Consider the following 13,250-nt stretch of genomic DNA (forward strand, 5'->3'; position numbering starts at 1 on the left):
GGTACCATAGAATTAAAAATAACCTTGATTTTCGGAATCAGGGGGTGATTTTACATAAGAATTTCATAACGGCGTTTCTGGTAAAGAGAAAAAGTTGAAATTTGTGGTCCAGTGTAATTATCGCTGGATTTTCGACGAACAAACCTATTGTCTTTCTTATAAGGCCTTTTCAGATTGAACGACTCTCAATACACTCAAATAGAAACCAATACACATAAAAAAAATAAAGAGTATATAAAAATTTAAATTAAAATTGTTTGATTTTTTTAATTAACTTTAACAATTAACTTATCTTGTACATAATTTATATGTTTTTTTTTGTATTTCTAATTCAAAAACACTAAAAAACGAAAAAGAAATCGTATTTTTTCATAAAATGGCCTTTTTTGAAAAAATTTCATAACGAATGCCAAAGAAATGTATATACTTCAGAAAACACAAGTTATTACCTTTAATTTGATGTACATAATTTATTACACTGTGCGACAAAATCAAACTTGTTGGCTCGGTATTGAGTAAAACCAAATGCAAGTGATAGGTTTAGATGTCAATAATACTACGTTAATGGTTTTTTCGAGTTTAGCTCAAATTAGGAAGATATCCTTAATTGAATCCTTGCACACAACTTATTGTTTAATTATTATAAGTTCTTGAAAAATATTCTTAGAAAATACTTACATATATACTTTTTTTGATAAGAGGAATTCATTTTTGAAGTTCGTTTAATATTAGCTTTGCGCTAGATGGCGCTGTAGTCCCGTTTGACTGAATTTTATTGATTTTTTCTTCAAATAAATACTTAAATTAGAGGTCTCTATTAAAAAATTCAGTCGCTTTGTGATTTTAAATACCATAATTAATATTTTAAACAGAAATTTTTGTTTTTTTTGCGTTTTGTTGTGTTTGTTTGTCCACTTTTTCTGCAGCTTTTCCTTCTTTTTTGCATTTTATTTTGATTTTCAAAACATTGTCATGTGAAAAATTTACAAAGTTATTGCTTGCATTTACGTCACCAGCTGCATTTTGATATTTTCTTTAACAATCAACCATTTTTTATCACCAACGAAAGTGATAAATTGCTCTAACCGAAAACCCACAAAATAAAATAACTCCTGAAAATAGTTGTTCCATCGATTTTCAGACTAAAACCTTTAGAATCCAATAGCAAATTACACTCTCAAGCGAGAGTAATAGAATAATTATGACGATGATTTTGATAATTAAAATAAAAAGCAAAGAAGAAGGAAAGTTTTAAAACATAGCAGTCAAAATAATAAAACAAAATACAATAAATAAACTAATTTCTGTTTAAAATATTGATTGCGGTGCTTAAAATTGGTACGAATAATGTAAATTTCACATCGTGACCGAATTTTTTTTAATAGAGTCCCCTAATTTTAGTATTTGGCTTACAGCGCCATCTAGCGCAGAGCTAATAAAAAACGAACTGCAAAAATTAATTCCTCGTATCAAAAGGCTTTATATGAGTATTTTCTAAAAATACTTTTCAAGAACTTACCCAAATTAAATAATAAATTGTATGCAAGGATTCCCTTATTTGAGCTAAACTCGAAAAAGCCATCAACGTAGTAATATTCACACCTAAGAGTATTATTTGCATTTGGTTTTACTTAATACCGATTTGTGCTGTCGCACAGTATTATGATCTGCTTTTAAGAATTTAGTGATAGTGAAAGAAGTTCTGCGTAAATATATTACGATATTACCCATATTTCGCGTCTGGCAACACCGACGTGGTTGACTACGAAAAATCGGCTGTTTGTGGTTATGATACCCATAACACTGTGCGAAAATTTAATGACAATTCAAACCAGCTCGGATTTTGCTAATATTAAAAAATTAAACTAAATAAAAACCCACTAAAGTTTGTTCTGTTAATTTTTTATTTTAATTTTATAGACTTACTTTGGTGGTATGAAGTTTTTGCCTGAGAAGACCCCCAATGAAATTTTCCGAAGAATAATTTTCTAGAATATAGTACCAATTACTTACGACATTCCAAATTTGCTTTTTGCGGGCTTTCTTGAAGTAAGGGTCAAAACACCCTTTCAGGCGTTTAAATGTTCTACGAAAATATTTCCAATGAAATTTTATTATATGTATATGTCTTAACCTTTTATTTATTTGACTTTTTTGAAAACTACTTAGGCCGAGACTTGAACACTTTAGCAGGCCATAAAATAAAAATACGAGCTAACTTTGCAAATGCATCGAATGTTTTACCGCCGGACGGGTATACTTTCAGAAAATGTTAACAAATTCCGGCTGGTTTCGGCTGTCGCACAGTGTAATCGATAATAGTGAATCGGTTATGTCAATGGTTATGGCTACTAGCGATGTTAATTTTTCAGCTTTTTCCGATCCCGGGATTTGGATATTCATTACTTTTCAACAACTTAAATCGAAAAAATTGCTTCTTTATTGTTTGAGAAGGTCTCCTACTATAAAATAAATAATAAATAAATACTACTACTACTATTTTTTTTTTAAAGTGGCGTTTTTATTTTTTCTCTCTGACGTCAGGATTTATTTTAAAGGGTACCAAATGCAAGAGGAAACTTCTTTAGAATTTAAAATAATTAAAATTTTTTGGATTCACAAGAACGACTAGGTCAGGGTTGAAAAATGGAAATTTGAGATTGTACCTAATATCATAAAATAAATGTACCTAAATGAGACAGATTGTACCTAAAAAAGTTACATCATTCATTTGAAGTTTTTTTTTTATAAATGTTATTTAAAATATGTATACAAAAGATGGATGTTTTTTTTTTAACTGAGCCTATATCTATAGACTACATATAATCTAATGGGAATCGGAGAAGCGTTGTTTTTGTCTAATTTTGGCTACTGAAAAACGTTGGCGAAAAAGACAAAAAAACACACTTTGCGAAGTATACTTCTTTATCCAGCTTTTTATAAAACAACAGGAAAAGTCTGCTCATTTATCCGATTCCTTTCGATAGGTGCAGCAAGTCTAGAGAAAATAATCAAATTGCAGGAAGTAACTTCGAAAGCATTTTAAATATATTTCCAGAAATCAAAAAGCGAATATGGGTCAAATAGCTATAGTTCTCATATAAAGAAAATATGAAATTTGAAGACATCCTAGACACTGAACTGTATGTGTGAATAAAGGCTGGTTTTCATTATGTCATATTTTGACAACAAAATTTGTCGCCATATTTTGACACAGCTTTCTTTCCTTTATCCCTACCTTTATCGATGATATTATGGGCCAAAAACTTACAAATAGCCGCTTTAGCAGCGGATGTACACGCCTGAAGGCCTATTCTGATCTAAATCAATCAAAAGACCATCTTTTAGTCCCATTTGACAATTTGTTTTCACTCATTTGACCGCAAATGCCATTGAATTTGACTTAGTGGAAATAACCGTTAAAATTAATAGAAAAAAAATACGAATTTGAGGATAGCTAAGCAAAGTGGTAATTTTTCGTAGTGGCTGCTCTAAATGCAATTTAAAATGTTTAAGATAATACATAATATGACTTTTTTAATTTCTTCCTTTGACCACTTTTCTTTAGAATTGTTTACTCTTCAAAATAAAAGCAAAGTAAATATACTAGCACGGTAAAGGAAAAAGAAAAAAAAAACTAAAAATGCATCTGATCAAAAGAGGATTGTACCTAAAATCTAGTGTCTGTACCTAATGTACCTTTAAGTCATCAAACGTCGGAAAAAGGTACAATTGTACCTACTTTTTCAACCCTGGACTAGGTGGGTAATTTTTTAAGTTAGAAGGACGAAGTTTGAGGATGTTATCGAGTTTATATAAGTCCTTAACATAAAATTTTTTCAAAAACAAATATTGCGAAGTAGCAAAGATAAAATGTTAAAAGGACATTTTCAATACTTACCAGTCCTTCTGCACCAAAAACTTTAATCTGTTTAAATTCTACAGAATTTCCTCCTTAATTTGATACCCATACTTCTTCTCTAAGCACATTTCCCTGAATTTTTTAAATCATTTTTGGATTACTGACGTGAGAGTGAAAAACTAAAAAAGCAATTTTACCATATTTGGCGTATGGTTTCGCGAATATATTGATTTTCGAGTGTAAAATTTACTATCGCACGGTGTGATGTGTATAATGAACTAGACATTTATAAAAAATATTAATTATTACATAAAAAAAAAATATAGCCAATACTGGTCAAGAAAATGAAGTTTCTATTATTGCCATAAGTGCAAATTACAAATCCTGAAAATCCCGGGATCATTTGCCAAGAATCCCGAGATGTTTGGGACGTAAAAAGGCCGGGATCCCTAGTCTATGCCCTCATACGAGGCACGTTGCCAGATTCTACTTTTAAAATCTTTACATAATCGAAGTGCTTAACTTTCCGGGAATTTTCTCGTGAATGTTGCAATTGATTGCCCTTCTCTCTTAAAAAGATTCGGCCCTATTATGGTTGTCGTTGTCGATGTAATTTTTCGCTGACCACAGTATTTGTGCGAGGAACACGTTTCCTCAAAATGTTGTGGTCAGCGTAGCAGGAGTTTGACTTACGAGGGCTATTTTTTGATGAAAAAATTACATCGATGTCGACGTCGACAACCGTAGTAGGGCCGATTGTCTTTCAATGTCCCTTTACACAACCTTCGACGCGCTCCACTATTCTATGTAGGTTTTTCGAAATCTAAGTACGTTAAAAATGGTCCTTTATCAAGAACACAACCGGAATTAACACCTCTATTCTGCAACTTTCGTATAAGGATTTTGCTACGAATCGTAGAAATAGTATGCTGCAAGCCGAATCGTATTTTCGAACGTTCGAAATTCATAACAATGACATGCCTAAAAACGAACGAGTAAGAAATTTACAGTTTTTTGCGTAATTTTGTACGGAAACAATTCTGTGTCGGAAGAGAAATAAAAGATGTAAATCGATGTATGTTTGGAGGAAATATTAGTGGTGTTCTTTTAAACCGATAAATTTGCCTTTCGCGTATACGTATATTTTTATCCACTGCTTTGTATGAACGGACAAAAAAAAAGTTTGTTGCCCCTTATCGAGAAACTTGGGTCCGGTTTAGTTATTTGTACAATGATTTTCGGTTGTTGTGTCCAAACGCATAACCCGAATTTAAAAACAAATGCTTTCAATTTCCGAGCACTAATTCATTAATAAATTCGGCTTGCACGATGCACTTTTTGCAAGTTTCGATGTAGTTTCTGCGCAAAAATACTATGGATGGCGTAGCCGGAGTTGTTATATGCACTAGAAATGTTGCATATCTTTGACAAGCGGAAACCCCTCTTCTCCGGCAACACAGAAAGGAGATTCTACTTAGTAACGGTTATAATCCTATAGCACGGCCGAAGGCAGAAGCAATCGCAACAGGTGGTGGACCTTACAAAGTGAATGTTTTGAATGACTTGGAAGAAGTTGTTATTGCATTAACTGGATTGAGAACCAGTTCTTCAGGCATAGGAGGAGTAATGGCTTGTGGTTCAACAATTCAACCAGAAGATGACATAGACGCGAATTCATTTCAATAGAAGCCATCGTTTCCTTCAAAATATGTAAAGTCAAATAATTTTTCTACAAATAGGCACTTGAGTGCTTTCCAATTCCTTTCCGCTTTGTTTTCCTTGATTAACCTCTCTTCGAAAAACAACTGATAGCTGGCAATGCTGCACATGTTTCCACAAGGGTTGCAGCATGTGAATTTTTCGGTTTTCGAGTTCTAGAATAAGGTTTTCGAGCTGGACCTGGTGCTTCCAATATGAACAATCCGTAATTTACTTTACAATTACTTCAACTAGTATTTAAGCTGTTTTCCTGTTGTCAGTAAGAATTGTTATTCATTTGACTGAATTTAATTAAATAAAAGTAGTAGTTGCCAGATCGTAGTGCACTGTACAGCGGCAAGAGCACTACTTTAATCCGAAAAAGAAGAAAAAATGAAACAATGTATTAAAAAAGTTAAAATAAGACTAAGCGTGAGGTTTTGACTGATTTTTTTTTTTTTGTTTGTAATCTTTAAATTATATGGTTTTGGTAAAAATGCGATTAATCTAACACTCTAGCTATTACCAATTCTATATGGCTTGGTTTATCCATACTAAAAGTACGAAGGTAACAGCATTTAAAATGCAGCACAATTTTATGTTGCTGTTTTACGTGCAATGCCTTAGTATTTACGACAATCTTTTCTCTCGCGTTTTTTTTTTTTTGAATACCAAATTATTATTCTCGTCAGTTATATTTTCCTTTCATTTACCCAAACCTGATGGCCGATTGAATGCAAATGCTGGTTTCGAAATAAATTAAGCGTATATTGCTCGGTTGCTCTATAGTAGTTACGATGCCATATATTTATATATGTACATATCGTCGTTTAAAGTACAAAACCGCGTATCGTCATTCTGCAAAACCGCGTAACTGACATTGGCTGCCAAAAATTGGATTTGCTCACACAAGCTCTTGGCTCAGTCCTTATCCATTCGTACTGAAATATACTAGCCAGAAATGCGATTGCTTATAAAAAAGGACCATTTTGAAATATGAGTGTTTTTACGCTCTAGAAAATAATTTCTACAACCTCACATACGCGGTTTTGCACTTTAAACGACGATATGTACATATTTACGTTCGAATATCTAGTATGTTATATCAAAATATAGAATATCTCAAAGAGCCTAACGATTGAATACATACCAGTGTTGCGTTTGGAAAATAGATAAACGTAGATAATAAAGCATAGAAATTGTACCTATAAAGCATTCAAAATGTACCAGAATTAAGGATTTTATTCTTTATGCATTTTTATACCCGAGCACACTTGTGCACAAGGATATTATAGCATTGTTCACATAGCGGTTGTTTGTAACAGCCAAAACGAATCGAGATAGATGTAGACAAATGTATACATAAATGATCTGAATAAAAAGAGAAAACGAGCGGTGACTGTCTGTCCGTCCATCCGTCCGTCCGCCTGTGCACACGATAACTCGAGTAAAAATTGAGATATCTTACCGCAATTATTTAGGCGGTAGCACGGATGGTATTGGAAATGAACAAAATCTGACAAAAACCACGTCTACCTCCCATATAACGGTTTTTTCAGAAATATGAAAACTGACAAATTTTGGTAACAACTGAAGCTTATCCACCCAAAATTTATATTTACAATAATTTTAGAATGATTTTTAGTATTATACATTTTTGGAAAATGGGCGTAGTCACGCCTACTTATATGATTACATGTGTATATCTTGGTAGCCGCTTCACCAATTTCTCCCAAACTGGAAACTTAGCGTGCAACACGATCATGGGCACAACTTTCCCTGTGCTTTATAGATTGTACAAAGATAACCGATTAAGGGCCGTTTTCTAATGTAAGCAGTAAAGTTGCCTTTACTAACAGGGCAGATAAATTGTTCCTCACTTTAAAGTGTTTTCGTTCTCTTACCTTGCCGGTAAAAATAAATTTGTTATTCCGTATAGTGAAACTTCACTACATTTCCGAGAGTGAAACTTCACTACATTCGTCATAAAATTTCAAAGGTTGGCAACGCAACATAAACCAATATAGAGCAGGAGCAACTGTTAGCAAAAACCAAAACCTTGGTTGAAATATCTAATATATCTGACTCATGCACCAAAACCAAACCAAAATTTAAAGTTGGTTACAAATTTTAAAGGTTGCATCGGGTGAGCAACAGTTTATCGATTCGAGAAATTAATGCGCTGATGAGAAAACGAAAACTCGTATATCGAGACGATAAAGTGGCCGGTAAACTAAAGGTTAGATGAGAAAACGGCGAAGGTTTTCATTATATTTTATAAGGGACATTTTTATTTTTCAAGTTCCGCGTTTAAAAATTTACCTCTGAAAAATGCAGAGCCGATTTAAAGGACAGTTTAAGAAATAAAGGACAAAAGGCGTCCCTTATTTTGAAGAAAATTATACAGTGAAGTGGGTTAAAATAAAGGACTGCCCTTTAAAATAAAGGACGGATGGTCACCGTAGGTATGATCGAAGCGTGAGATACCAGTAAGGGTACTATCGGGAACGCCAGTACGAGTGCCAATGGATGTACCATTTAGGGTATAATTGAAACGTGGGAATAACTTGCGAACAAGTGCTGCTTTTTTGTCGGAGTAGGAAAATGAAAAGTTAAGTCCTCTCTCGTCGTATAAAAATCACCACTCTATAAGTCACTTATGTTAAATATTTTGAATATATATTTAACCTGAACTGCAGGTGAATGGGGCGCAGAAGCATAGAGAATGAAAACATCTGATGAGGTCGTTCTTGAATTGTTCGAGTGAAAGATTCTGAGGAAGATTTACGGGCTTTTGCGCGTTGGCCATAGCGAATACTGAAGGCGGTGCAATGATGAGCTGTATGAGCTTTACAAGGATATAGACATGATCTTCTTCTTTTTGATTGGCGCTGTAACACCCTAAGTGATTTGAGGAATCTATCTCCCGTGATATCGAAGTTTCGTATGATTGTGCTAGTAGAAAATTTTCAATACATATTTTCCATTCGAAAGCGACGGATTTCTCCCAAAACAGCTAATTAATTGTTTGAAAACAAGAATATAATTTACTATCTTCTTAATTTTTTCAGATTATAGTTACAACATAAGAATTCCGAAATTTGCGGTAATGTACAACTCATTAAAATTTCGTTTGCCATACAACATACTGCAACAATGCTTCATCAAAATATCTCGAATCACGTGCGTCCACTTTTAATGCTTCTTGTCGGTCTTGTAAGTGGTTTTTGTTTCTCGCAACTTTTACGCAGTACAGATTGCGCTATTAGACTGAGTTTCCCTAGCGGCAATTTCCTGGGTCGAAACGAAGAATATGATGATCCAGCAGCACTATATACAGCCGAAGAAAATTTGCAAACACGAGTTTCCAATGATGACAACTCGCTCGCTGAACAGCTCTTCAATGCGACGCGAGTTCTATGCTGGGTGCTTACCAGTCCAGCTAATCACGCAAAGAAGGCGGTTTATGTGAAGAAAACGTGGGGTAAACGTTGCAATCGGTTACTTTTTATGAGTTCGGAGACCGACGAAAAGCTGGGAAGTATAAAACTGGTTGTTAAGGAAGGGCGTGGCAATTTGTGGAACAAAACAAGGGAGGCGATGAAATACATTTACGACAATCACTTTGACGAGGCTGATTGGTTTCTGAAGGCAGACGATGATACGTGAGCAAATTGTAGTTATTGTTGGCCTAATTAAAGGGTTATTAAAATTTTGGTTATCATACTGTACATGCATACAGTTACGTCATAATGGAGAATTTGCGTGCCTTTTTACACCCAATGGACAGCAAGACACCGGTCTATTTTGGCTGCAAGTTTAAGAAGTATGTTACACAAGTAAGTTCAGCGAAAAAAGGTCTAACAAGTACACTATGTTTTAGCGAAAACATTTCTTTCCCAAACAGGGTTACATGTCTGGTGGCGCGGGTTACGTATTGAGTAAAGAGGCCATGCGGCGTTTCGTCCAAGTTGCATATCCAAATAAGAAACTTTGTCGTAATCGTAGTGGCGGTGCTGAAGATAAGGAAATGGGCGCTTGCTTGCAGAATGTGGGTGTGATAGCCGGTGATTCGCGAGATGAACACAAACGTGGACGTTTCTTTCCACTCGGCCCGCAGGGGCATCTCATACCGAATGACAAATCGCATTGGTACTGGCGTTACATCTTTTACAAAACCGACGATGTGAGTAACAAACGAAATAATTTATGTTCGTTTACATATCGATGGTCCTCTACAATAACGACACAATTCAATATTCAAAAAATAAAAACTGTTACTATTGTTAAGTGGCTCTTGTCTCTAATCCTTGTCTAATCTATTTCCATCCATTACTAAAGTAAGCAGTAAGGATTGCTAAAGATTCGACAAGGATTCGTTAAGGATAAGAGACATAAGCCACTTAACAGTAGTAAGGGTTTTTATTTTTTGCATTTTGAATTGTGTCGTTATTGCATAGGACCATCGATATGTACAGGTAATGATTTACCATACATACATATGTATACTTGTATATATTAATTCATAGGGTCTTGACTGTTGTTCGGATTACGCAATATCATTTCATTATGTTCAACCTCACTATATGCTTGTACTGGATTACCTGATATACAATTTGCGTCCGTTCGGGGTTTTTAGACATACCGAAGCACTGCCAGCGAAATGCAATATGACCGAGTTATTGGAAAAGTGGCGGAACGAGAAATCTGATAATCCTTTATAAATTTTTTGAAGGGAAATATGGTAGACATAAGTATCGCAGTATTGAATTGATACATAAAATAAATGTGTGTATATGAGAGTGAAAAATGTTCACATGTAGACTTATGTAAGCTTATGCATATATGTACACACATACGTATGTTATAATAAACTTTAAAAGTGCATAATGTGGGTGCTAAATTGCTAAATAAAAGTGATAAATTGTGATTAGAAGTTTAAGGTACAATAACTGAATAAGAATAGGTGCGCCAAATCGATAACTTTTTGTGCCAAGTGTCTTAAAACTTGGAAACTGAAACTATTTAAGCCTATTCTCTGTATATGTATGTAATAAGTTTTTATGTTCATAGCAATATTTATAAAAAAATAACTTATACTACTTTTAAATAAAACTATTGTGTATTGGATAAGATTTAAGTAAGATTTACTTATGCACTTAACTATTTAGAAAATGCCTGACTAAATGTCAGAACATACAATTATTGTATATAGAATTGTATTTACAAAGCCACGTGAAAATAATATTGTTCATATGCATTTGTTAGCTAACATCAAATCGTACATATATATGTACTATGTACATGTGTATGTAGATGCAGATAAATTAGTTCGTTTAAACATTTCGCGACCTACACCTGCATTACTCTATTTCTAGAACAAATTACGTAACTTAAAAATCATTCCAAAATTTTTACAAGTTATGCTGCCCATTGTAAGTAATTTTTTTATTCATCAAAACATGTTAGGAAATTTGCTACTGAACTAATAATGGAACCAAAGTCAAAAAATATACACACATACATAAATAAAATGAAAAATACCTTAGATTTTTTGGTTTTTCATAAACCGTGATAATTTGAGCGTGAAAACTCGTGGTTCCGATTACTCTTTCCAATAGTGTCGAAATATATATGTTTTTTTTTAACAAACCCTATGAGAACGGTTGATAAAGTCGTTTTTCAACATGATGCAATTATGAAGTGTTGTACGTTGGCAACTTCTCACTCTGATTCGGCAAAGAAAAAATACATATGCGGAAAAGTTGGCATTACTGAATTATCTTTTACATTTTAGTTTGATCATCATTCGGTGGGGAATTGAAACTAAAACCAGGAATATGGAAAGTTTTGTTATAAAATCAACGTTTTTAATAGTCTCATTGGACAATTTTGTATATTAATTCCAAGAGCCAGCTTCGTTTATACATAAATCGAAATGTTAGTATTAATGAAATAAATAAAAAATTGGGTCGAGTAGCCTTTTTTTCGCTGGCACTGCGTCTTTGATATAAATGCATATCTCACGTCTAATAATACATATAGAGAAGTAATTCAAAATTTAAATTCAAGGAGAATATCTCAGCCTAACGGATGACTAAGCTTCCCAAAAATAGCGAAGATATGCGTCTTTCCATCTCTCTTTTTGTATAACAACTGTATGAATTGATGAAACTTTGATTGCGTTTTCCCGCAAAAATGAAATTTTGGAATAATTCTGTATATTAAGGTGCCCGAAAACGATTAGAGTAAATACCTTGGGAATAGGAATTCACTCTCATTCTCACCGTCTAACAAGTAATGAGAGTGGGTATTCGTTCTTATCGTAGAGTTCTCATAAGTTCTTAGCACTGGAATATTCTTACCCGTGTAACAAGTGTGTTTGAGAGTTTTCTTGCACTCTCACTCATATTCTCAGCTCTCATATGCTACGCGTTGAGAATTTTTATTCTCAGCCGTACACAGTGTAGGCAATCAGGGCTGCCCTATTTTACATAAAATGGCACTTAATTTTTCAATTTGGCACTTAGTGCCAAAATGCAACTTTTCAAAATAGTAACATTTCAATACATTTTTTGTGAAATCCTTTGCACGTACTTCTTTTTCTCAACTAAAATTTTCTAATTTTCAAAGATTATTCAACTGGTTTATCTTATTTTGGCATTGCACTTTTGTTTTAGAAATGTGGCTCTTATTTTATTGCTAAATGGGAAGGATTAAAAAGGATGGCACCATTTTTGGCACTTTTATTTTTCTATTTGGAAGATTTTGACACTTTTTTTATCCTCAATATGGCACCTCATAGCTTAGGATAGTTGGCAGCCCTGAGTGTAAGATGCCTAATAACGCAAAAGTGATAGAATACAAGATTGCGCAAACCAAGCTGTGAGCAACCGGTTGTGACGTCATAAAAGTGAGGGAATTAATAAAAATGAGGGAATGAGGGAGTAATGATAAACTCTAAAGAATAAGAGGAAACGCGAACATGTGATGCGAAATAATGATTTAAATCAGGCATGGGCAGAGAACGAGCACACGCTCAAAGAGCGTAATCATCGGGGCACCGAAATTGCGCATATGGAAACTGTGCATTTAGACATTATTTCGGTTTCAACCGAAACTGTGCATGTATGCTTTATTTCGGTTTTTACCATATGCATTATTTCGGTTTTAAACCGAAACTGTGCATGCATGCATTATTTCGGTTTTTGTTATATGCATTATTTCGGTTTTCAACCGAAACTGTGCATGTATGCATACCTTCGTCTTTCACATATGCATTATTTCGGTTTTCATCCGAAACTGTGCATGTATGCTTTATTTCGGTTTTTGCCATATGCATTATTTCGGTTTTCAACCGAAACTGTGCATGCATGCATTATTTCGGTTTTTGTTATATGCATTATTTCGGTTTTCAACCGAAACTGTGCATGTATGCATACCTTCGTCTTTCACATATGCATTATTTCGGTTTTCATCCGAAACTGTGCATGTATGCTTTATTTCGGTTTTTGCCATATGCATTATTTCGGTTTTGAACTGAAATTGTGCATGCATGCATTATTTCGGTTTTTGTTGCTGTGCATGTATACATTACTTCGTTTTTTTTCATATGCATTATTTCGCTTTTAAAACGAAAGTATGCATATGCATAATTTCGGTATTTTCTCATATGCATTATTTCGGGTTT

The 13,250-nt window shown here is 33.9% G+C and overlaps 1 protein-coding gene across 2 annotated transcripts in view; it reads left to right on the plus strand.

Moving 5' to 3' along the window:
* LOC108363952 (glycoprotein-N-acetylgalactosamine 3-beta-galactosyltransferase 1-like) overlaps positions 1–11,108 on the plus strand; it is a 71,180-nt gene extending 60,072 nt beyond the window's left edge. For both annotated transcript variants that reach the window (XM_017617489.1, XM_017617490.1), the window contains exons 2-5: positions 8,632–9,225; positions 9,303–9,399; positions 9,468–9,746; positions 10,090–11,108. In XM_017617489.1, the coding sequence (XP_017472978.1) occupies positions 8,717–9,225; positions 9,303–9,399; positions 9,468–9,746; positions 10,090–10,284 (1,080 nt within the window). In that variant the 5' untranslated portion in view covers positions 8,632–8,716 and the 3' untranslated portion in view covers positions 10,285–11,108. The remainder of the gene's footprint in view (positions 1–8,631; positions 9,226–9,302; positions 9,400–9,467; positions 9,747–10,089) is intronic.
* Positions 11,109–13,250: the final 2,142 nt, after the last annotated feature.

This window comes from Rhagoletis zephyria, unplaced genomic scaffold, assembly GCF_001687245.7.
Source record: "Rhagoletis zephyria isolate East Lansing unplaced genomic scaffold, Rhagoletis_zephyria_1.1 Rzeph_scaffold_01417, whole genome shotgun sequence".
In the NCBI taxonomy this organism is placed as follows: domain Eukaryota; kingdom Metazoa; phylum Arthropoda; class Insecta; order Diptera; family Tephritidae; genus Rhagoletis; species Rhagoletis zephyria.